The 27,094-nt window shown below is 34.2% G+C and overlaps 1 protein-coding gene across 1 annotated transcript; it reads right to left on the bottom strand.

Moving 5' to 3' along the window:
- Window positions 1-5,057: 5,057 nt before the first annotated feature.
- LOC132733539 (uncharacterized) lies at window positions 5,058-27,094 on the bottom strand. The gene is made up of 7 exons (XM_060720199.1): window positions 27,039-27,094; window positions 22,104-22,212; window positions 15,061-15,652; window positions 11,661-11,819; window positions 10,622-10,939; window positions 9,013-9,082; window positions 5,058-5,785 (listed from the first exon to the last, which is right to left on the bottom strand). Exons 3-7 carry the CDS (start codon window positions 15,631-15,633, stop codon window positions 5,058-5,060), a joined length of 1,848 nt encoding a protein of 615 aa, XP_060576182.1. The 5' UTR covers window positions 15,634-15,652; window positions 22,104-22,212; window positions 27,039-27,094.

The following is a 27,094-nucleotide window of genomic DNA, read 5'->3' as shown; positions in this document are numbered from 1 at the left end:
ATTCAACTGTTTCATAAATTATATATGAACATAAATATCTGATAGTATATTAAAACTTATAAATTATGGCTGTCTGTGTGAAAGAGCATATTGGCATCCAAGAGGTTGTATATATTACTCAAGTATAGCTGAGTCTTGTATATATCCCTGTGGGGCAACTGAGAACTTACTTATGCCGAGAACTTGAATACATCCCCTATTGAGGGGTAGTCGAGAACTTATATATATCCCCAAAGGCTAAGAACTGGTGTATGTACACGAAGGGACAGCTGAGAACTGGTATATATATCCAAGGGGCAGCTTAGAACAGGTATATATTACCAAAGGGGATCTGGGAACTGGTATATATCCCCAAGAGGTAACTGAGTGGTAATAAAGCCATTTGAAGAGCCAATAAGCACTTGCACCTGACAGCCATGTTTATTTTCATCTCAATTATTCATTTATATTGAGGATATGTATGAAAGTATAATGAAATCATATCTACATCTATGGAGTTTAACTTGTTTTGATTAAAAATTATGTGATACTTTCTATGTAGTTACAGTATATACTAGAACATCTAAATTTACAGCAAGGTATATATATACTTGCCATGTGTATAAATTTATCATTCTAACACAAACAGCAAAAGTTCACTTAAAGGAGCTGCACTGAGGTGCAAAAGCATAAAAGAATTAAACTAGAAAAATCCAAAACAGACCAATTTGGGTACTTAATATGGAAAAAATATAAAAATGATACTAAGAAATATACTCGTAATAAAACTGAAAACCAATATATAGATATAGACCAAATTGACTTATTAGCATTTAAATGTGTTTTTTTCCCATTTTAGGTCATTTTAAACAATAACAATAATCCTATTATGTCACACAAGAGGGTCATGATGGCCCTGAAATCGCTCACCTGAATATAGAACTCTCTATGGCAATGGACCCTGGAGATTTTATTTGAACAGATTTGGTAGAGACTCGCTAGAAGATGTTTCATGATTTATATCTACGCTCTAGCTCTATCTAAAAGAGGGTTTTTTAAGTTTCTACTATAGACATATAAGGTAAATCAGTACCCCCGGGGCGGGGCCAATTTTTATCCCAGGGCTTTATTTGAACAAATTTGGTAGTCACTCACCAGATGTTTCATGCTTAATATCTAAGCTCTAGCTCTTTGGGTTTTTAAAATAGTATTTTTTTAAGTTTTTTTTACTATAAACATATAAGGAAAATCAATGACCGCGGGGTGGGGCCAATTTTGAGGTTTATTTGGAGATTTTGTTTAAGTTAAGGTTTACGGATGGATGCTGGACGAAAAGCGATCACAATAGCTCACCATGTCACTTTGTGACAGATGAGCTAAACACCTCAGCAAAGTCCCTTTAACTAATTAAACTAACTAACACATTAATCGCTTTGCATAATTATAACAACATATAATTTTTCCATTCTAACAACACAAAACAGACAATGAAGGGTTCTCTGAAATATAACAAGTACATGTTTGTCATTTCAATGTAAAAAAGGTATATCACTGGTAATAAAATGTACTGTTCCCCTACACTCATCAACTCATGCATACAAATAGCTGGTATATATATATACCATTCACTTGTCCTATATATCATATATACCATTCCTTTTTGTCCTAGGCTATATATCATATAACTGGCATTTATATATAAAATTCACTTGTCATATATATATCCTATAAGTGGAATTTATAAATGCCATTCCATTGTCCTATATATCATATAACTGGTATTAATATAAATAATTCCATTGTCTAAATATTGTATAACAGGTATTTATATATAATATTCTTTTGTCTTATATAACATATAACTACCCCCGGGTATTTAAATAAAACATATAACATATAACTGGTATTTATACCATTCCATTTTCCTTGATATCTTGTGACTGGTATGGATTTATACCATTTCCATTGCATATTTAACATATAATTGGTATTTCATATATACCATTCCCTTGTCTTATTAATCATATAACTGGTATTCACATATACCATTCCCTTGTCCTATATATCATATAACTTGTATTTATATATACCATTCCCTTGTCCTTTATATCATATAACTGGTATTTATATATACCATTCCATTGTCCTATATATCATATAACTGGTATTGATATATACCATTCTTTTGTACTATATATCATATACGTGGTATTGATATATACCATTTTCTCGACATATTTCTCATATAACTGGTATTCATATATACCATTCCCCTGTCTTATATACCATATAACTGGTATTGATATATACCATTTTCTTGACATATTTCTCATATAACTGGTAAGTACATATACCATTCCCTTATCCTATCATATATTATATAATATAACTGGTATTTGAATGTTATATTTATCTTTTACTTTTTTTGACCTATTTGTACATTAAATTTCTGTTTTATGATATTTCCATTCAAATTACTTATTATATTTACTTATGCATTTATTCATTTACTTGCTAATCTATTTATCTATTTATGTATTTATAATTCAAAGAACCTATTACTTTTTCAAATTATACTTTTCACAAACTATCCCTGATCTTTAAAAACAGTTACCTATATTTTCTTTATATTTCACTGCATTTATTTAATTTATTTATTTAAATACACAATTGAATATTACTTTCATCAATTTCAATATTATTACAATGATCAGAAATTGATATTTAATGAACTGTTTTTGATGATTGTTATCTATCATTTTGTATTACATTCATTATTTAACATATCAATATGTAACTTTAGTATTATTTTTTTGCTGATAATGTTTATTTTAATAATTATGTCTTTTATCATGAAATAATTTAAATTAAGCAATATGTTAACTGCATGTATTCTCTCTCACTATGTTAAAAATTGAGATCATTTTCTTTTTTGTCAAAAATGAAAAAAAAATTATCATCTCTTTTAACATGCACTAATTTACTACATGTTTACTACATGTTTACTATATCACTTTTTTGTTGAAAATACAAACAAAAATACCTCATCAACTTTAACATGAAATAACTGATCCTTATCCGTTACATACTGTTCAGCATCATTTCCCTTCTCTCCACTAAGTCCTTTATATGATGCCAATGTAAACCTATCAACATTAAACTCCTCACCATCTCCTGTTATAGTACAGCTCATTACACTAACATCTACAGTATGAGGAATACTAGGAAGACTATCAACAAATTTCTGCCATGTTGTCAAACTCATTATGTCACAATTAAGCGAAATGTCCTTTAAACTCTTCATCTCTAAAGGTAACTGTATTATATTGTCAGTTAACCTACAATAACCTAACTCAAGCTTACTGAGATTGTGTAACAATGGTAATACTGTGACTAGTCTCTTTGTTATGTTGGTATGATATAATTGAGATTTATTGAAATATTCTCCATACAATTCAAGTTCTTTTAATTTGTAAGATTTTCTAATAATATCAAATATTTTCCCGTAATTACTATTTTTCAATGTACAATATTTAAATATGTCAAGGTTTGTAGTATCAGCATCTATCACACTAACAGCATTATACAAATTAAGGTACTGAAGTTGTTGATGTTTTGATAAATTTACATCATGCTGGTTCCCACACTCACATTTAACATTATAAAGATGTATTTGTTCAAGGTGACTGGTTCTCTCAAGAAAATTACAAAATGTAGTAGTATCATCATGATTCATTATTATACCAAACAAACTAAAATTACCACTCATACTTATAGCTACAAGATTAATCATACTAGGTAGGTTACTAACAACTGTTTTACACACTGGGTAATACTTGCTAGTGTTAGAGACATCATTAAGAGACAGAGATTTTAATGTTGAAGTATTTACTTCAATTGTCTCAGAAACACAATTGTTTACCTCATCAATCACCTGTTCATTACTTTGTGTACTATCACTTTGTGTACTTGATAACCTTTGTGATAAAGGGTGATATGATATTGCAAACTTTTCAAGATGATGAAACATTGGTAAATATTTTGTAAATTTAACATTTTTTGTGTTGATGTAATCTACCTTAATAGACAGAACAGTGTCAGGAACAATTTGATGCTGATCAATACCTGAACAAACAATATCACAATACTGATGCTGATAATCAATGACCAAATCTCCTATAGTAAAAACAGTATTACTTCCTATACTAGCATGCTGCATTTAATTCTTCCATTGACTCAAAGCATAAGGCTTTTGAATATCAGTAATACAACTAATGATTCCATATTCATGTTACTATTATTGTTCTCACTGTATTCCTGAACACGAGAGTGTTTCGATGACAGTATCATAATATGTATTTTGATACATGAGTTGCTAATTTAGGTTCAAGACCAGATAAGCATAATGATGACATTTGACTGCTCTAATATGTCATTTACTGTGAATGAACATTCCGAAAAACCTCAAAATAAACTTTGTGACTAATTCAAACATTTCCTGTACTATCTGATGAACACATTTTTGCATTGAAATTTATACCAATATTCACTGCAGCCAGAAATTCTTGCATTGATTTGTGAATGAAAGAGAACCATGAGCTTTTAGGTTTGGACTACAGAAAAAGAGGACATTTATCTTCTGTCAAAATCCCCAGTTTCAGACATGTTTGTCGCGCACATCTTGTGATATTTTCTCCAAATCATCAAAACACAGATTTGTCAAATGTTAAGGACTTATCCTTCGGATAATTGAACAGCTGTTTCATAAGCCAAGTGCGACACATCATATATAAGATGACTATTTAATCTACATATCTCTACATCTGTTAAATACTGAGGGAGTTCAACATTCTGAGAGAACTTTCCATACATTCTTTATTACTTCCTAAAAGTTTTATTGATATTCCAGGTGAAATAAAGTTCTAACATACCAGTAATAAATAGCACAACGCTTGATGTTTTATAAGTTTAACCATCACATCCATAGACAAATCAATTGCTGAAGCATAATTGGTACCGCCTGTTTCAGCTCCAACCACAGACGGTATCCTAAAGCTCTTGTTCACACACATTAGGATCTAATGATTCGTTTCAATGCTGTTTATTGTTTTCCTAATCATTTCTTTTTTATGTGTTTCATCAAACCCTTTTAATTTCAATAATTGATGAATCTCTCTATTACTTACTCTCAAACTGTGAATTTTCCATGGCCGTGATGTAGTAAAAATGGTGTATTTCTTTGTAAAGTCACGTTCCGGAAGGCCTGCCTGGAACTCATTCCTAGTCTCACTGTCAAAAGACCATTCATCTAAACCATCAAGCAAAATAATTATCTTTTCAGAATCGTTTTCCAGAAGTTTACATAAAATTTTCATCTTATCATATCGCATTTCAAGCATTTCTTGGATACTTCGGACCTTTATGTTATGTCTAAGAGAAATATAAAACATGAAATCAAATTTCTTCATTTCCTTGACTCCATCAAATTCATCATCTTCATTGTGTCCATCACTGTGTGCCATACACCAACAGTTGATCAAATATTTACAGAAACTACTCTTACCAGACCCTGCATCTCCAACAACATAAATAAATTTCTGTGGATCCCCGTTCTTTGTGAAAATCTCTGACATGGACTTTATTTCCTTTTCCTCAGACTCCCCTCTGTTCTTTTCTATCTTGCTTGTTATAGTGGGTCTTATATAAATGTCATTGAAGTTACAATTTTCCTCATCTGGTTGTAAAGGTATTGCTGATACTTTAAGCACATCGCTGCGATAATGTTCTATCAATTGAGTACGACAACCTGAAATTTATTGAGCAGTCAATAAAATCAGCAAAACTTACAAATGATCTAAACATAAAAAGATTCCCTCATGACAAGATCTTAACAAGAGGGCCTGAAATCGCTAACCTGTATATAGGCCCCTGGGCCAATGCCAATTTTAAACCATGGACTGTTATTTGAACAAATTGGTCTACAGCCATTAGAAGATGTTTCATGATAAATATCTAAGCTCTAATTCTTTGAGGTTTTTATAGGAACATATAGGAAAAAACATTTGAATCCCCCCCCCCTCTGGGAGGGGCCAATTTTGACCCCAGGGCTTTTATTTAAACAAACTTGGTAGACTCTAACTAGAAAATATTTCATGCTAGTATCTAAGCTAGCTGTTTTGGTTTTTTAAAAGAAGTTTTTAAAGTTTTTACTCTATACAAAATAATGGGCGGGGCCAATTTTTACCCCAGGACTTTTATTTGAACAAACTAAGTAGACATTCACTAGAAGATGTTTCATGCATAATATCTAAGCTCTAGCTATTTGGGGTTTTAAAAAGAAGATTTTTAAGTTTTTACTAAAATATACAAATAAGGAAAATCAATGACCCCTTGGGGCGGGGCCAATTTGGACCCCAGGGCATTTATTTGTACAAACATGGTAGACACTGACTAGGTGATGTTTCATGCCAAATATTTAAACTCTAGCTCTTGCGGTTTTCTAAAAGAAATTATTTTAAGTTATTACTATATACAAAATCAATGACCCCCCAGGGGCCGTACCAATTTTAACCCCAGGGCATTTATCTGAACAAACTTCGTAGACAGCTACTAAAAGATGTCTCATGCTTAATATCTAAGCTCTAGCTATTTGGGGTTTTTAAAAGAAGATCTTTTAAGTTTTTACTATATACAAATAAGGAAATTCAATGACCCCTTGGGGCGGGGCCAATTTGGACCCCAGGGCATTTATTTGAACAAACTTGGTAGACACTGACTAGTTGATGTTTCATGCCAAATACTTAAGCTCTAGCTCTTACGGTTTACTTAAAGAAAATACTTTAAGTTTTTACTATATACAAAAAAAGGAAAATCAATGACCCCCCACTGGGCGGGGCCAATTTTGACCCCAGGGCATTTATTTGAACAAACTTGGTAGACACCCACTAGAAGATGTTTCACGCTTAATATTTAAGCTCTAGCTATTTGGGGTTTTTAAAAGAAGATTTTTTAAAGTTTTTACTATATACAAATAAGGAAAATCAATGACCCCCTGGGGCGGGGCCAATTTTGACCCCAGGGCATTTATTTGAACAAACTTGGAAGACACCCATTAGAAGATGTTTCATGCTTAATATTTAAGCTGTAGCTATTTGGGATTTTTTAAAGAAGATTTTTTTTAAGATTTTTACTACCTGTACTAAAAATCAGCATGCCTTTTATGAAAAATAATATACAAATAAGAAAAATCAATGACCCCTTGGGGCGGGGCCAATTTTGACCCCAGTGCATTTATTTGAGCAAACTTAATAGACACTGATTAGGTGATGGTTCATGCCAAATATTTTAGCTCTAGCTCTTGCGGTTTTCTAAAAGAAGATATTTTAAGTTTTTTCTTTCGGTTGCCATGGCAACCCGAGTTCTGCTTGGAATTAAATTCTTTGAATAATTTTTAAAGTTGACTACCAAAGGAACATTCCTGTGAAGTTTGAGTGAAATTGGCTTAGTGGTTTATGAGGAGATGTCATTTAAAGTAAAAGTTTACGGACGCCGGACGGCCGGACGCCGGACAAAAAGCGATCACAAAAGCTCACCCTGTCACTAAAAAGTCACGCTAGAGTCACACAACATGTTTTTGTTTTGGGGTTTTATGTCACATCGACACAGTATAGGTCATATTGCGACGTTCCAGCTTTACTGGTGGAGGGAGACCTCAGGTGCCCTTCCGTGCATTAATTCAGGCACAAACGGGCACCTTAGTAGAACCACCGACGTTCTGTAAGCTAGCTGGAAAGCTTCCTCACATGAAAGAATCCAAAGTCCCTGTCGGGGATTGGAATCCACAGCCTTAAGGGGCAAGTGGTTTGAAGTCAACTACCTTAACCACTCGGCCACGGACGCCCCTCACACAACATGTGTGTAATGATAAGAAATATATATCTGAAGTTTGAAGCAGATACCTTAAAATGTAAAGAAGTTATAATATTTCTTAAAGAAAATACTAAGTTCAAACAAAAGAGAGATGGATCTGTAAATATTGCTTCAAGCTTTATGAACCTTGTCACATAAAATATAATTGATGATAAGGAATAAGTATTTGGAGTTTGAGGTAGATACCTTTAAAACCAAAAAAAAGTAATAGTAAAAAAATACATTTTTCAAGTAAAAAAAATCTAAGTTTATTGGGAGATTATTCTTGCAATATTGGTGCTAGAGTTATGAAACTTATCACATAACATGTGGTTAATGATGACGTACATATATTTGAAGTATGAACTTGGTCCCATAAGAAATAGATAACTGCAACAAATAAAAAAATTTAAGGAAAATTCTCAGTTACGAACCTTGTAACATAAGATGTTGTTGATGATAAGGTACATATATTTAAAGTATGAAGTTGATCCCTTAAAAAATAAGAAACTGTAAAAAATAATATCTTTTAAGGAAAATTCAAGGGGAGATAAATATGAAAATATTTGTGCTAGAGTTACGAACCTTGTAACATAAAAAGTTATTGATGATAAGGTACATATATTTTAAGTATGAAGTTGATCCCTTAAGAAATAAACTTAAGATGAAACAGTAAAAAATAGTGTTTTTTAAGGAAAATTCGAAGTTCAAGGGGAAATTAATCTGAAAATATTGGTGCCAGAGTTATGGACCTTATCACATAAGATGTGGTTGATGATAAGGAACATATATTTGAAGTTTGAAGTTGATACATTAAGAAATGATAAAGTTGTAGTGAAAAATATTTTACTGCACCAAAACTTTAATCTGAAATCTGAACACGGACGCCGACGTTGGGGCGAGTAGGACAGCTCTCCTTATACTTCCTATAGTCGAGCTAAAAACCAATGGACAGCCAGACGCCCGGACGGACACGCTGATTCCAGTATATACCCCCTTACAACTTCCTTGTGTGCGGGTATAATAAAGTAAAGATGATGTTCAGCTGTTTTTTTTTTGTTTTTTTTATATTAATGGCAATATCATACACTTGTATGTACCCCATCAAAACAAATATTCACTCACCTAACTTGGTTTGCTCATAATCTGCCTGACTTTGACCAGAGGAAGTTTCTTTCTTAATTTTTGCCATCTCCTGCAAAAACAAATCATCTTCTTTACTCCAAAAAAGACATTTTAGTTCAAAACTAATCAACAAGACATTATTAAAGGGACTCCACTGAGGTTTGAAAGCCTAAAATCATAACATTTGAATTTCTTACATAAATGAGCTGGGGCACTTTAAACAGAAATATATGCAAATATACTTCAGAAATATACTTTGAAATAAATTGAAAATCGTATTTTTATGCTTTTTTTAGCCCGATTTGAGTGAAAAGCATGTAAACGCTTTTCATTTTGGGTATTTTTTTAAAATTTGAATAATATAATAATCATGACGCGTGAATTGCGTGAATGATCTGACATTTTGCACAAAGATTAGTGGTCTAAACCTTAATTGAATGATACATTTATCTTGAAAAAATATTTTCAGTCCCATCGTGTCAAAAAACCTCAGTGGAGTCCCTCTAAGATGTAAGTATTAATACCCAAAGGTATGTACAGAATTGTGTACATATTTTTATTTCATTTTTATATTTTAGCAAAATAACTACCATGATCACCTTATTTAAACACTCGCCAAAAATTATTTTCATGAGTAAGTCATGGAGTCACATTTTATATTTTCAAAGAAAAGAAATGTTTCTAAGTGGTACAAATTTGAAGCTAAAATTATCAACATGATTATCAAAGTTCATAGCTCTATACCTTATTTTATAACAAAACGTGTCCCTGGACAACAAACTCAACATTTATCAGTGCTGAATTGTGTAAACTGAGCAATGATTGAAGAAAATCCTTCAACGGGTAAGGTAAAACCCTAACATAACAAACAAGATATATTATAATATTTAACCTTTACGTGTAACCTTAACAATGAGCCAGTATAGCTTACATTGAACTTTTAAGTGTGACCATCACCATGAACCAGCTTAGCTAACGTTTCACCTTTAAGTGTGATCTTCATCACGAGCTAGCTTACATTTAACCTTTAAGTGTGATCTTCACCATGAGTAAGTATATCTAACATTTAACCTTTAAGTGTGATCTTCACCATGAGTAAGTATATCTAACATTTAACCTTTAAGTGTGATCTTCACGGTATCACCATGAGGAAGCTCAGCCAGCTTATATTAAACCTTTTAAGTGTGACCTTCATCACGGGTAAATATAGCTACATTTAACTTTTAAGTTTGACCTATTTTTTAAAATGAGTTTTAGCCTTAAAGCAAAGAGTTCCTGCATGTGCCATATGCTTCCAGGGAAATATACTCAAACATTTTTTTCTCATATGAGCATTTTGGAACTGGAAATTTTATTTTTCAAATTTAAACAATATTTATTGCGGCAGATAATAATAGCTATATACATTTCATATCCATTGAACATGGTATGAACCTTGTTGCCTTTTCCAGTTAAATGGCTAAAATACTGAACACTTTAGCGACAAGAACCTAAATCATAAAGTTATTTCTTTACAATTATCATGTTTTAATCTTCCTTAATTCAAAGATGCAAATACAGGTGTACAAATACATCATTACATTAACAATCAAAAGGAAATTTGTTTTACCTCTTTCTGTTCTGAAACAAGTGTCTCTAGAACAGTAAGTTTCTCTTTCAATTTGGCTTGCTCAATTTCCATCTCAAGTTTTTCCTTCTTTTCTTCGGTAATTGTTTTCTTTATCTCTTCAAGTTCTTTTTCATTTTCCAGTTTTCCCTTCTTTTCGTCAGACATGTTGGTTTCAAGTTCTAATAGCTTCCTCTTTAGATCATCATATTGAGTTGCAGAACTTTCTGTTGATTTTAAAACTTTTCTCATTTCTTCCTTGATATGCCTCAGAATTTCTCCAAAGCCTTCAGCAGTAATAATGAAGTCCTTCTTCTTCAGCTGGTGAAAAAGATCAGCTTTTTTACATTTTCTTTCATACAAAAGTAGCTATATGTTTTAAGTATTTACTCTTCTATACAACATATTTATATATATGGTCAAACCTGATTTCAAACTTATCTCAATTTTTTAACTTTCAAACTTTTTCAGTGTGTTTTTAAAGTCAGGATGTGTACCTGATTCTCAGACTTTATTTTTTCCTTACTTTTTCTATCTATTCCTATGTTACCTGTGGGACTAGCCAAAATGAAGAATTTTAGAAGTTTCTGGAATTCTTATTACACTTCTTAGTTTTGTCACGCCCAATCAAGAGATAGACATGTTTGATTATAGATATGTTGAGGTTCTAATAGGGATTATATGTTTATTGTCACAGCTAATTGGAAGATACATGTATTTACATTTTACAAATTCAGAGGTATGAATTATATAGAATTTCGGGACCCTGAGAATTGTTCAGAATTTAGAAGTTCAGTATTTCGTAAGTTACACTGTACTAATCAATAAGATCTCTTTTCTTTATATTTTAACAGTTTAAAGGTACATATGTATTTTCATGTGATGTTATCAATTAACATAAGGACTTGATTTTTTGAATTTGACTATAATTTACCTCTTCAAACTCTGTTACCTAAATGCATTTAGTGGTTTGTTATCTTAAATCATTATAAGTTAACTCCATAAAGATTTCAAACTGACATAATTCATTATTTACACTTACATCTTGAAGTTTCTTCACTGCTATCTGGGCATCTGATCGGTGTAATAGCTCTTTACCATCTTGTAGAACTGCTATCATATCATTTAAGTATGTATTTGCCTCACTTTCTTCTAATTCCATACTGCTTGAGTGGAAAATTTCATTTCTGTACTGACGCACCTATTGAATAGAAACACAAGTTCGAAAGTATTAAGTTAAGCAATCAAAATTGTGTTGTTGAAAATTGTTTAGGTACTTCAACCTACGTTTGAGATGAAATCATTAATTATACCAGGGCTTTTTTCATATATTTTGGGAAAATGCTTTATGGCAAATGTACTTACTTACTGGCGTTCGCTTTACACGATCACGCCATTATCCGCGATGAAGGTTGTGGTCCGCCGCAGGTCCTCAACGTCTCCGTACAGCTTCTGCTGGAGTGTTGCACCTCGGGGCAAATGTGAAATAAGTGTTTCTTTTTTTTTTTAATTATGGAACAAGGGAAACAGTTGTTGCAAAATAGCCGGTCACAAAAGCTTTTGACAGAGATGTGAGCTTTATAGATTTGCATCTAAGCAATATCCAGAAAATATCTAGATATTATATCATCTCTAGTGACTTTGACCTTGCAAATATTTTCCTAACTTACATGTGTCACACTTGTAGTCATGATAGTTACCATTTTTGTTAAAATCCAACAATAAATTGGCCTCTCTATATGACCTTGACTTTGGTAGCAGACATGGATTATTGATAAGCCATACAATGGTGACATTTGTGTCATGTTACATTAAAGTCCTTGAATGAATGTAGAAATATGGCACTGAACAAGCAATTTTCAATGACCTCTAAGTGTAAATTTAACCTAGGGTCCTGGTTTATGAACATGACACTGCTTCTCATAGCGGTGAACATTTCTATGAAGTTTCATTAGAATCCCACCATGTGTGTGGGAGATATGCTTAGGACAAAATTTCTTTATTTTATATCATCTTTAGTGACCTTGACCTTGCATATATTAACCTAAATTACATGTTTCACACCAGTAGTCATGATAATAGTGTTTTAATAAAAAACAAGAGCCGGTTGAACCGGGTGATGCTCCCCGAAAAGGTTTTGGACACAGGAAGGTATACCTCTTGTTGTGTCAGAGTTATGTCACAGACAAAGTTAAAAGTGTAAAAACAACCCAAATATTGTGCACAACACATTGTCTCAATATGGTGATCATTTTTGTGAAATAGTTGTAAAATCGGACTTCAATTAACGAAGTTATGCGCCTGACATTATTTTGCTGCAAGGTCATGCTGTGACCTTGACCTTCAAGGTAGTGACCCAAATGTTGCATGTGACACGTCGATTCAATATGGTGATCATCTCTGTGAAATAGCTGTTAAATTCGACTTCCAGTAACAAAGTTATGGGCCGGACACGATTTTGCTGCAAGGTCATACCGTGACCTTGACCTTCAAGGTAGCGACCCAAATGTTGCGCTTGACACAATGTCTCATTGTGGTGATCATTTCTGTGAAATAGTTGTAAAATCCGACTTCAAATAATGAAGTTATGTGCCGGACACAATATTGCAGCAAGGTCATGCTGTGACCTTGACCTTCAAGGTAGCGAGCCAAATGTTGCGCACGACACGCCATTTTAATATGGTGATCATTTCTGTGAAAAAGTTTAAAAATCTGACTTCATATAAGGAAGTTATGGGCCGGACACGATTTTGCTGCAAGGTCATGCTGTAACCTTGACCTTCAAGGAAGCAACACACATGTTGCGCGCGACACATCGTCTCAATATGGTGATCATTTCTGTGGAATATTTTTTAAATCCGATTTCAAATAACACAATTATGGACTGGACACGATTTTACTGCAAGGTCATGCTGTGACCTTGACCTTCAAGGTAGTGACCCAAATGTTGCGCGCGACACGTCGTCTCAATATGGTGATCATTTCTGAGAAATATTTTTTAAAATCCGACTTCAAATAACAAAGTTATGGACCGGACACGATTTTGCTGCAAGGTCATGCTGTGACTTTGACCTTCAAGGTAGCGACCCAAATGTTGTGCGTGACACGTCGTCTCAATATGGTGATCATTTCTGTGAAATATTTTTAAAATCCGACTTCAAATAATGAAGTTATGGACCGGACACGATTTTGCTGCAAGGTCATGCTGTGACCTTGACCTTCAAGGTAGCGCGACCCAAATGTTGCGCGACACGTCGTCTCAATATGGTGATCATTTATGTGAAATAATTTTAAAATCCGACTTCAAATAACAAAGTTATGGGTCGGACACGAATTTGGGACGTACGTACGGACAGACGTACCAAAATTTGATGTTTATGAGGCAATTGAGCTCATAAACACCACCTGGACCAACGTCCATAAGCAAAATAAGCTCATAAAAACAAAAAATAGCTCTTAATTTTAAATTTTATGAGTTTATGTTCTTTATTTAACTACGGAATGAAGCTCAAAATAATCAAATGTTGGCTCGGACTGAGGGACGGACGGACAACCCGAGGACTATATGCTCCCCCGAAATTTTTCGGGGAGCATAAAAAATATATGATGAATAAATGGTCCTAATACACATATTTTCATATCTTTACCTGAACTTCAACCCCTATGTGTGGCAGGGACCTAAGTTTTTTGCACATGACACTGCCCCCATAAAGGTGAACATTTCTGCCAAATTATAATGAAATCGCTCTATGCATGTAGAAGTTTTGTTCTGGACAAGTGTTTTTCAATGACCTCTTAGTGTAACATTGACCTTTGACATGCAGACCTAGTTCATGAAGTTTCATTAATTTTCCTCCATGTATGTACATGTAGGAGATATGATCCAGAAAAAGGTGGATGCCGCCCCCAGCCAGCCAAGGGGACACTATAATATTACCCGTTTTTCAAATGGCGTATAAAAAAGAAATTGTAAAATTTACCATTGTATATAGGCATTCAAGACATTACAATTATTTAAACAAAACTAAATAAGTCCTCTTGAAACAGATCAGAAATCAAAAGATATCTGAAATATCCAGGACCAGATATGAACAGTTGATATCTTTTTTTTCAAATCACTGACCTCGGGATTAGGATTTTTTTCTATTTATTTATTTTTTTTTTTGGGATTGGGGAAAAATAGTTCTTTACACAAATCTACAATTGTACATGTTTACAGTAAATATTACCCACAAGCTTTGTGAATTGTTACATCAAGTTTCGAAACATAAACAATTGGTGATTTTTTATACATTTGTTGTGAATCGGTGGATTACTTCTTAACCAAATTACCTTCAAAGTTAAATTTTCATTTTCAATTTTACTTTTATGCTGAATATACAGCATTGACATTCAATAGAGCAGATAAAAGATTAGTAAAAGATATTTTATTAATGATTTACCTTTGAAAAAAGGTTGTTTGTTCCTGTGACATTGCATCCAATGTGGCTATGAAAATACTGGTTATTTATCATTAGATGTAATAACCCAGTGCAATCAGTTTCACCAGCAGATTGTTTCTGCTCGTACCCTGGAGCATTTATAAAACACTTACAAATGCTCCAAGGGTGTGTCGACCACTGTTGAGCATCGGTGTTTTTCCAGTTAGGTGAAGGTGGTGAGGATGCTTGATGCTGCACAATAAAATCATAGATGGCGCCACATATGTTGTTCGGACAAGCAATTTTGCCCTTAAAGCAACAGCTGCATTTTGCTTGCCCAAGAGGACAAACTCTGTTTTTAGCATTCCCTACTGGCTTATGGTCTGGCTTGAGAGTTTCAACTTGACAGCTGCCACACGTCACAATTGATGGTAGTGATTTTGTAGAACGAATGTTTTGTAAGATATCCTTATGTTGTTGGTCAGCTATGTCATTACAGAATGGTACCAGTCCATCCTTTAAATATCCAAGTCCTAAACCAGCCTTTACCCACTGTCTGTATTTTTCCTTCTCTAAATGAAGTTGATGTGCCATCCTGATACTCTATCAATATCTAAACAAACAAAACATCAAATAATTAATGTTTACATTTTATATAAATAAGTAAACAAGGTCTTGAATTGCAATTTTTTAAGTTCAAAATATTGAATAAATATCATATAGCAGCATTCATAAACTACATAAATTACAGGGACAACAAACTATTACAAACATGATGAGATTTTTTTCAACAGATCATATCTCCAGTTGATAGTAAACTAAGAGAAGCACACGTATGTGCTTGATTCATTGTGACCATTATATGAGCAAGATTTTTGCATCCATCTTATACGTATTTTGGTACTTAACTAGCACTCCGCGAGTCGGATGTGTTGCCTTGTGAACAATATAGTTTAGGAGATTATGGCTGGGACAAGAAAATTAACAAAGGGCAATAACTCAAACAAGATGGCCATGATGGCCCTGGATCGCTCACCTGACACAACCGCATCCAAGCAATGTCTAAAACAAGCATCATGGCCAAGATTGATGACAACTGAGTCAAACATGTGACCTATAGTGTGTTATAAAGATTTTTCCATATTTGGGCAATGTGACCTAATTTTTGACCGGACACGACCCATATTCAAACTTGACCTAGAAATCATCAAAACAACCTTCCTGACCAATTTCCAGGATATTTGAATCAAAACTGCAGCCACTAAAGTGTTAAAAAGATTTTTCTATTTTTAGCTCCTGTGACCTAGTTTTTGACAGGACATGACCAATCTTAGCACTTGACCCAGAAATCATCAAAACAACCTTCATGACAAATTTCCAGAATACTTGAATCAAAACTGCAGCCACTAGAGTGTAAACAATCTTTTTCTATTTTTAGCTCCTGTGACCTAGTTTTTGACCTGAGATGATCCATCTTCAAACTTGACCCAGAAATCATCAAAACAACCTTCCTGACAAATTTCCAGAATATTTGAATCAATACTGCAGCCACTAAAGTGTTTACAAGCTTTTTCTATTTTTAGCTCCTGTGACCTAGTTTTTGACCGAAGATAACCCATCTTCGAACTTTACCTAGAAATCATCAAAACAACCTTCCTGACAAATTTCCGGAATATTTGGATGAAAACTGCAGCCACTAGAGTGTTAACAAGTTTTTTCTATTTTTAGCTCCTGTGACCTAGTTTTTGACCAGACATGACCCATCTTCAAACTTGATCTAAAATTCATCAAAACAACCTTCCTGACAAATTTCCAGAATATTTGAATCAAAACTGCAGCCACAAGAGTGTTAACAAGCTTTTTCTATTTTTAGCTCATGTGACCTAGTTTTTGACCAGACATGACCCATCTTCAAACCTGACCTAGATATCATCAAAACAACCTTCCTGACAAATTTCCAGAATATTTAGATGAAAACTGCAGCCACTAGAGTGTTAACAAGCTTTTTCTATTTTTAGCTCCTGTGACCTAGTTTTTGACCGGAGATGACCCATCTTCAAACTTGACTTAGATATCATCAAAACAACCTTCCTGACAAATTTCAAGAATATTTGAATCAAAACTGCAGCCACTAGAGTGTTAACAAGTTTTTTCTATTTTTAGCTCCTGTGACCTAGTTATTGACCGGACATGACCCATCTTCAAACTTGACCTAGATATCTTCAAAACAACCTTCCTGACAAATTTCCAGAATATTTGGATGAAAACTGTAGCCTCTAGAGTGTTAACAAGCTTTTTCTATTTTTAACTCCTGTGACCTTGTTTTTGACCAGACATGACCCATCTTCGAACTTGACCTAGAAATCATCAAAACAACTTTCCTGACAATTTTCCAGAATATTTAGATGAAAACTGCAGCCACTAGAGTGTTAACAAGCTTTTTCTATTTTTAGCTCCTGTGACCTAGTTTTTGACCCGAGATGACCCATCTTCGAACTTGACCTAGATATCATTACAACAACCTTCCTGACAAATTTCCAGAATATTTGGATGAAAACTGCAGCCTTTAAAGTGTTAACAAGCTTTTTTTATTTTTAGCTCCTGTGACCTAGTTTTTGACCCGAGATAACCCATCTTCGAACTTGATCTGTATTTCATTGAGACAAACAATCTGACAAAGTTTGATGATGATCCAATCAAAACTGTGACTGCTAGACTTTTAACAACCCAATTGTTAGAGTGTTAACAAGCTTTTTCTATTTTTAGCTCCTGTGACCTATTTTTTGACCGGATATGACCCATCTTCGAACTTGACCTAAATATCATTAAAACAACCTTCCTGACAAATTTCCAGAATGACCCATCTTCGAACTTGACCTAGATATCATTACAACAACCTTCCTGACAAATTTCCAGAATATTTGGATGAAAACTGCAGCCTTTAGAGTGTTAACAAGCTTTTTCTATTTTTAGCTCCTGTGACCTAGTTTTTGACCCCAGATAACCCATCGTCGAACTCGATCTGTATTTCATTGAGACAAACATTCTGACAAAGTTTGATGATGATCCAATCAAAACTGTGACTGCTAGACTGTTAACAATCCAATTGTTGACGACGCACGACGACGGACGCCGGACATAGCCCCATCACTATACCTCACCTTGACCACTTCGTGGTCAGGTGAGCTAAATATAAGAAGTGCAGAGCAGCAGTTTATTTGCACTGCACTTCTTATCAATAAGATATATCATCCAATGAAGTTTCAAGTCAATAGCTTTTATAATTTATGAGAAATGGCCTGGACAAAAATAAAGTATGAAAATTAATAAAGGTAACAAAGTCAAAAATAAGAAATGCAGAGTACCGGTTCTTGTACACTGCACTTTTTCTTAATGAGGATTACATGTATCATTCCATGAAGTTTCAAGTCCATAGCCTTTATATTTTCAGAGAAATGTCCTGGACAAAAACAAAGTATGAAAATTAACAAAGGGCAATAACTCAAAAAATAAGAAATGCAGAGTACTGGTTCTTGTGCAATACACTTCTTCTTAATGAGATCTATCATCCTATGAAGTTTCAAGTCCATAGCTTTCATAGTTGAAGAGAAATGGCCCGGACAAAATTAAAATATGAAAATGAACAAAGGGCAATAACTCAAAAATTAGGAAGTGCAGAGTACCAGTTCTTGTGCACTGCACTTCCGCTTAATGAGATCTACCATCCTATGAAGTTTCAAGTCCATAGCTTTCATAGTTGAAGAGAAATGGCCCGGACAAAATTAAAGTATGAAAATGAACAAAGGGCAATAACTCAAAAATTAGGAAGTGCAGAGTACCAGTTCTTGTTCACTGCACTTCTGGTTATTGAAAGAAGCATGCATAGCAAGTTTGAAGTCAATCAAACTTTTAGTGACTGAGTTATGCTCCGGACAAGCTTTAGGGGACGCCAACGCCGACAACGACGCCAACAATAGCAAAAGTAACCCCTAAATGTCGCCTTTTCAAGGCGACACAATAAAAAGATAGTACAAAATGTATGTACCAATAGGAGGGCTATGATGGCCCTGAAAGTGCTCACCTGCATATAAAAATTCTGAATGACAAGGAAGAAGTAATATTGTAAACTATAAACAAAAAAGCAGATATAAAAAATAAATCTTAAATTGGCATCACAAAGTTCATACCTGTATCTGAAATAGTGTATGTGTAAAAACATTATTTTTATAATATATACATATAAAGAAAATCAATACCTCCCCCCCCCACCCCCCGGGACAAATTGACCCCAGGGCCTTTATAACAGACTTGGAAGGCACTCACTAAATATTTTTCATGCTAAATATCAAAATATCAAAGCTCTAGCTCTTTGGGTTTTAGAAAAGAGGATTTTTAAGTTTTTACTATACACATATAAGGAAAATTAGTGAGAAAATTAGTGAGCCCCGTGGCAGGGTTAATTTTAACCACAGGGCATTCACTTAAACTGTGTAGATCCCCATTAGTAAATGATTCATGCTAAATATCTAAGATTTAGCCCTTTTGGGTTTTTTTTAAAAGAAGATGTTTTTAGGTTTTTCCTATATACATAAATAACAAGGGTGACATAGTCACAAAATATGCCCGTTTATGAAAGCTTTAGATGGAGATGGGGGCATTATGGATAAGTGTTATCTAGCAAGCAAGTTTTTATTCTTGGCACTGTGTTGTTAAATGAACCTTAAAACAAATCAGTAGGGAAGATATGCACAGGATGTGTGACCTTTGCCTTGGTCGCAGGGACCTGAATTTTATGCACGGCACTCAGCCTCACAATGATGAACATTTGTGCCAAATTATATTGAAATCCCTCTATGCATGTAGAAGTTTTGCTCCAGACAAGCGTTTTTCTATGAGCTGTAACTGTGACCTTCACCTTTGACCTAGAGACTTGGTTCATGTGCAGGGCACTACGTCTCATGGTGGTGAACAATTCTATAAAGTAACATTAAAATTCCTCCATGCATGTAAAAATATGCTCCGTACAACATCTGGATATTTAATCATCTCCAGTGACCTTGACCTTGCAAATGTTAACCTAAATTAAATGTGTCACACCTGTAGTCATGATAATTACCATTTGTGCTACAGTCCATCAATAAATGATGACTAAATGGTCCCTATACACATCTTCAATTTTTTATCTGAACTTTGACCTCTATGTGTAATCTTGACTTTGGTCGAAGGGATCTGAATTTTGCGTGCGACACTAAGCCTCACAATGGTGAACATTTGTGCCAAGTTTTATTGAAATGCCCCTATGAATGTAGAAGTTTTGCTCCGGACAAGCGTTTAAAAACTTTTTCAATGAGCTCTAAGTGTGACCTTGAACTTTGACCTGGATCATGCATGGAGCAATACATATCATGGTGGTGAACATTTCCATAAAGTATTATAAAAATTCTTCCATACATGTAGGAGATATGCTCCAGACAAAATCTGGATATTTCACTATCTTTAGTGACCTTGACCTTGCATATATTGACCTAAAATACATGTGTCACAGCCGTAGTCATGATAATGACCATTTTTGTTACAATCCCTCAATAAATGATGATTAAATCGTCCCTATACACATCTTCATATTTTTATCTAAACTTTGACCACTATGTGTGACCTTGACCTTTGCTGCAGGGACCTGAATTTTGTGCGTGACACTCCGCCTCACAATGGTGAACATTTGTGCCAAGTTATATTGAAATCCCTCTATGCATGCGGAAGTTTTGCACCGGACAAGCGTTTTTCAATGAGCTCTAAGTGTGACCTTGACCTTTGACCTAGAGACCTAGTTCATGTGCGTGACATGGCTTCTCATAATGGTGAACATTTCTATGAAATTTTATTAAAATCCCTCCATGCGTGAAGGAGATATGCTCCGGACAAAATCTGGATATTTCATCATCTTTAGTGACCTTGACTTTGTATATATTGACCTAAATTATATGTATCACAGCCATAGTCTTGATAATGACCATTTGTGTTACAATCACTCAATAAATGATGACTAAATGGTCCATATACACATCTTCATATTTTTATCTGAACTTTGACCTCTATGTGTGACCTTGACCTTGGCCGAAAGGACCTGAATCTTGCGCACGACACTCCGCCTCACAATGGTGAACATTTTTGCCAAGTAATATTGAAATCCCTCTATACATGTTGAAGTTTTGCTCCGGACAAGCATTTTTCAATGAGCTCTAATGTGACCTTGACCTTTGACCTAGAGACCTGCTTCATATGCGGGACACTGCTCCTCATAGTGGTGAACATTTCTATGAAGTTTCATTAAAATCCCTCCATACATGTAGGAGATATGCTCCGGACAAAATTGGACGCCGCCCGCCCGCCCGCCAGGGGTGTTCCCATAATATGTCCCGTTTTTCAAACGAGCGTATAAAAAGGGAAATCAATAACCCCCTGTGGCTGGGCCAATTTTAAACCCAGGGCTATTATTTGAACAAATAGGTATACACTCTCTAGAAGATGTATCATGCTAAATATCTAAGCTCAAAACTTATATGTAAGCTCTAGCTTTTTGGAATTTCTAAAAGAAGATTTTATACAGGTTTTTTTTCTTGACCCCAGGGCTTTCATTTAGATACCCATAAGAAGACGTTTCATGCTAAATAGCTAAGCTTGAGCTCAAGCTCTTTTGGGTTTTTTAAAAGAAGATTTTTTATGTTTTTACTAAATACATATAAGGAAAATCAATGACCCCCAGGGCAGAACCAATTTTGACCCCAGTGCTGTTATTTGAACAAATAGATAGATACTCACTTGAAGATATTTCATGCTTAACATCTAAGTTCTAGCTCTTGGTGTTTTTTAAAGAATTTTATAAAAAAAATTATATGGCAATTTTTTAACAATTTTTAAATTTGATTGCCAAAGGAACATTCCTGTAAAGTTTGGATAAAAATGGCTCAGTGGTTTATGAGGAGATGTCATTAAAAGTAAAAGTTTACAGACGACGGCCGGACAGCCGAACAAGAAGCGATCACAAAGTTCACCTTGTAACTTACTGACAGATGAGCTAAAATGAGCTAAAAATATAAGCTGGGAAAGCAGAGTAGAGGTGTAACGATTCATTGATACATTGCGATCTGCCCTGTCCTTGATGCATGCATTGTACTGAAATTATAAATTCCAATATATCGGGACGCAATACATATTTCAGCACCCAATGCATCGATATTTTGTGAAAGAATCACAATACACTAATAATTATGATATAATGAACAAGAGGGCCATGATGGCCCTGAGGTCGCTCACCTGTATATAGGCCCACCCACCCCCAGGCCAATTTTTACCCAAGGGCTTTTATTTGTTTATTTGAACAGACTTGGTAGACACCCATAAGAGGATGTTTCATGCTAAACATTTAAACTCCAGCTATTTGGGTTTTTTCATAGAAGATTTTTAAGTTTTTGCTATACACATATAAGGAAAATCAATGACACCCCCCACCCCGGGCGGGGCCAGTTTTGACCCCAGGGCTTTTATTTGAACATACTTGGTAGACACCCATTAGAACATGTTTCATGCTAAATATCTTAGCTCTAGCTCTTTGAGTTCTTTAAAAGAAGATTTTTTAAGTTTTTACTATATGCATATAGGGAAAATCAATGACCCCCTGGGGCGGGGTCAATTCTGACCTCAGGGCTTTTATTTGAACAAACTTGGTAGACATCCATTAGAAGATGTTTCATGCTAAACATCTTAGCTCTAGCTCTTTGGATTCTTTAAAAGAAGATCTTTTAAGTTTTTACTATATGCATATAGGGAAAATCTATGACCCCCTGGGGCGGGGCCAATTTTGACCCCAGGGCTTTTATTTGAACAAACTTGGTAGACACTCACTAGAAGATGTTTCATGCCAAATATCTAAGCTCTAGCTCTTATGGTTCTTTAAAAGAAGATTTTTTAAGTTTTTACTATATGCATATAGGGAAAATCAATGAACACCCTGGGCGGGGCCAATTTTGACCACAGGGCTTTAATTTGAACAAACTTGGTAGACACTCACTAGAAGATGTTTCATGCTTAATATCTTAGCTCTAGCTCTTTGGGTTCTTTAAAAGAAGATCTTTTAAGTTTTTACTATATGCATATAGGGAAAATCAATGACCCCCTGGGGCGGGGTCAATTTTGACCCCAGGGCTTTTATTTGAACAAACTTGGTAAACATTCACTAGAAGATGTTTCATGCTTAATATCTAAGCTCTAGCTCTTACGGTTCTTTAAAAGAAGATTTTTTAAGTTTTTACTATATGCATATAGGGAAAATCAATGACCCCCCTGGGCGGGGCCAATTTTGACCCCAGGGCTTTTATTTGAACAAACTTGGTAGACACTCACTAGAAGATGTTTCATGCCAAATATCTTAGCTCTAGCTCTTTGGGTTCTTTAAAAGAAGATTTTTTAAGGTTTTACTATATGCATATAGGGAAAATCAATAACCCCCTGGGGCGGGGCCAATTTTGACCCCACGGCTTTTATTTGAACAAATTTAGTAGACACTCACTAGAAGATGTTTCATGCCAAATATCTAAGCTCTAGCTCTTAGGGTTGTTTAAAAGAAGATATTTAAAGATTTTTCTTTCGGTTGCCATGGCAACCAGAGTTCTGCATGGAATTAAATTCTTTGAACAATTTTTAAAGGTGACCACCAAAGGAACATTCCTGTGAAGTTTGGATGAAATTGGCTCAGTGGTTTATGAGTAGATGTCATTTAAAGCAAAAGTTTACGGACGGACGACGGACGGACGGACGCCGGACGAAAAGCGATCACAAAAGCTCACCCTGTCACTTTGTGACAGCCACAGGTGAGCTAAAAATAACTTTAATCCTTAAGTAAAAAGTAAAAATTCCTAAGTAATAAGTACAGTAAATTGTTGAAAGATCAAAACTTGAAAACAAGTTATAATAACAAGTTGAAGAGTTTTTTGTTTTGTTATTGTAATAATTTTATATTATATTCGTAATTTTGCTGTGAACAAATGACCAAGTTTTATATATTAAAAATGGCGAAATGTAGAGAGAGACAAGGCGACTTTGTCGCCCAAGTCGCCTAGAAACGTGATCTATATTATAGATAAAGTCTCTGAAAGTCATTATTGTGATACGTATTGCATCACAACATAAAAATTGCAATATGCATCGCATTTTATCAAAGTATGCAATACATACCGTAAAATTCCTAATAAACGCCCCCAGGGGGCTAAACATTTTCCAAAAGGGGGGCTATTATTACAACACAGTTTTTCCTAAATAAAAATATCACTGTAAATACATTTAGTGTTAGCAAGTGTTGGTAATGACATTAAAAAAAAATTTAAGGTTTTAAAGTTCATATTATACATATTTGTGTTTACTATAAAATACTATGGATTCTGAATGATTTGAATAAAAATTATGGCTTTAATTATGAATTCAGCACTGATGAGGAGATTGTTTTCCCTATCAAAAGGCCTGGGGGCCTTTATTAGGGGAGGGGGCGTTTATTAGGAATTTTACGGTATCTTGAATCGTATTGTTTGGAAATTCAAATATTGTGACATGTATCATGATTGAAACAAATGGCAATGCACAGCCCTTATGCAGAGGTAGAAAAAACGTGTTACAAATTTATCTATGTTTCTTGTTTTCTTCAAAATTTGTTGTTATTGTTCATTCAGTCCAGTAATCTGAGAACAAATACTGGACTGGATCTGTCTTCCCTGGACCAATAAAATCCAGGAAAATAAAAAAACAATTCATTTTGGTATATGAGATGTATATGACCTAGGCCTGCTTATATGATAAAGTAAATTGATCATAATTATATGAATATTACAGAAATTTTTACAACTTTCAATAAACTAATAATATTTATAAAACATGCTGTGGTATTTCTCTTATTGTTATGAAGCAATAAGGTCAACCAGTAATACATGTAAATTTGTTATCTAGACCAATGAAAGTCATAGTTTTCACAACCTTTGAAGATATTTCCGAAAGCTTTAGCAAGGTCTGAAGACTTGTTCCTAAGCTTTGCTCATTCAAAGAAATGACGCCAACTCAACTGAAATGGTTGCGAAAACTAATGGTTTATGCACTGGAAGTAAGCATTTCCATATGAGCCATTCCATCTAATAGACATTATAAATGAATAATTCTGTGATTTATTCTAATTGCTAAATAAGACTATATTCTTGATATAAATTATTGATGGAAAGCATTAAATTGTTTCTTTTGTCATAAACCAAGTTGAACATGAAATCTTTTTATTATTACGTGACAGTCGAACAAACAATGGCACAAAAACAAATTCTAATATAAAGTAACTTGTCAAAGAATCAAAATTTTACGTTATTGTGTTGTATTGTGTTTCACAATATCAGATGTGAATAACATGTATTTTCTAATTTTCTGTATCATATTGTTTAATAAAGAATTTCAACTTTAGCAGAGTAACCGTCTTATATTTAACAAACAATGGCATGTAATATGCCAACAATTGGTCAATTATCATCTGTATAATATCCACTTCAATGTTGTTATTTATAATATCCTAAAAAAATATTCAAGATTAATCAATAAACTGCATTAAGTATAGGTTAAAGTTTATTCCTAGGTATTCACGGTCCGCCCTGTCCAAAAATATGGTCTGGCCCTCCCAAACATATGGTCTGTCATGGTACGGTCCGCCCTGTCTGTAATTTGTTAATGCATACACATTGGGTTGTTTTTCTCCCTATTAAATTATCGCGAGGAAGTCACTTTTTTTCCATTAAATTTCCCCCCAGGATGAGCCCTGATTCATATATTAACTTCTACAATAACTTTGATGGAATATTTGACATTTTATACAGTTTACACGTGTGAATGCATTTTACGAACCCTTACTGGTAATGGGAAAGGCCACAACTTGCATTCCATGTTTTATACGGGGAAGTCAAAGACCGGGCCCGCAAAGCGGGTCCGGGCTTTGGCTTGCCCGGCTATAGACATTACGTGTATATTTAAAAGAAAATCAAATAAAAAACAATTAAAAAATATATAGCATTTTATACCTATCAATGGAAATTTTCAGTGTCAGTTCTAGTCGGGGGCCGCCATTTACAATGTAACTCAATGATAATAGGGGGAGGGGGGGGGGTATTCTGATAACGGAACAAATCTCAACTTTTCGGATAAATAATAAACGTCGAGTGTTCCGAGTGAAAACGGAAGCGGTGCATGTAATACCGAATGACAATTTTAAAGCGGAAAGAATGAAAGGAATTTTTTAACAACTTCCCCGTTCATAGGCTTTGCCTAATTTCATATTATTCATGTATATAGATTTAATAAAATAAGGACAGATTTTCGGCAATCTCCTGGTTTAGACCCCTATGTATATTTTAGGAGTAAAACTTGTGTATAATACACTTAAGAAAACGGAATGAACCTTATATATACTCCTGGTTTAGACCCCGGGGTCTAATCCAGGATATAGCCAGATTTTCCTGTGAGCGTCTGTGGTACTTTTCAGAATGTCTGAATTTGGTCAGATTATGGACAAATTTTATTTACATTATTGGTTAAATTGAGGTTAGATTCAGGTCTGAAATAATTAAGGAACGAAATAATTGGTTTATAATTTCTTCTTTCGTTTTCACCAAACACCTTTTGGTAAATAATCAAATCCTAATAAAATTAGTTTAATAAAGTATTCATCAAAATTATGATTTCAGATAACATACATGATTTACAAAAGCTTAATAAATGGGTGTTACCTTTCCATTTTAAAACATCTATAATTATTAGCCTAATGTGGGAATTCCCCCAGTTTTTCATAAATCTACTTTCGTTTTTAATTGTTAACTTTTTGTAATTTGTGTTGGCACATTAGTTATTTCTGTTTCATGAAGTAATCATTTCGTTTCAGTATAAAATATGTAACATAACGGCTACAAGATTTAAAAGATACTTACATCAATTTCTTCAAATTTTAAGAAAATCTTATCCTGGACTAACCTCCGCCATAATA

Source organism: Ruditapes philippinarum, unplaced genomic scaffold (assembly GCF_026571515.1).
Source record: "Ruditapes philippinarum isolate M1 unplaced genomic scaffold, ASM2657151v2 ctg14239_1_1_1_1, whole genome shotgun sequence".
NCBI lineage: Eukaryota > Metazoa > Mollusca > Bivalvia > Venerida > Veneridae > Ruditapes > Ruditapes philippinarum.
The sequence above is the reverse complement of the archived record's forward strand: the minus strand, read 5'-3'. Positions and strand labels throughout refer to the sequence as shown.

Coding starts and splice junctions, on each gene's coding strand:
- LOC132733539 (XM_060720199.1), bottom strand. CDS start 15,633: ATGGCACATCAACTTCATTTAGAGAAGGAAAAATACAGACAGTGGGTA. Junction 10,940..11,660: donor CAGTGAAGAAACTTCAAGAT/GTAAGTGTAAAT, acceptor CTTTTTCACCAG/CTGAAGAAGAAGGACTTCAT. Junction 5,786..9,012: donor TTATGAGCAAACCAAGTTAG/GTGAGTGAATAT, acceptor AATAAATTTCAG/GTTGTCGTACTCAATTGATA.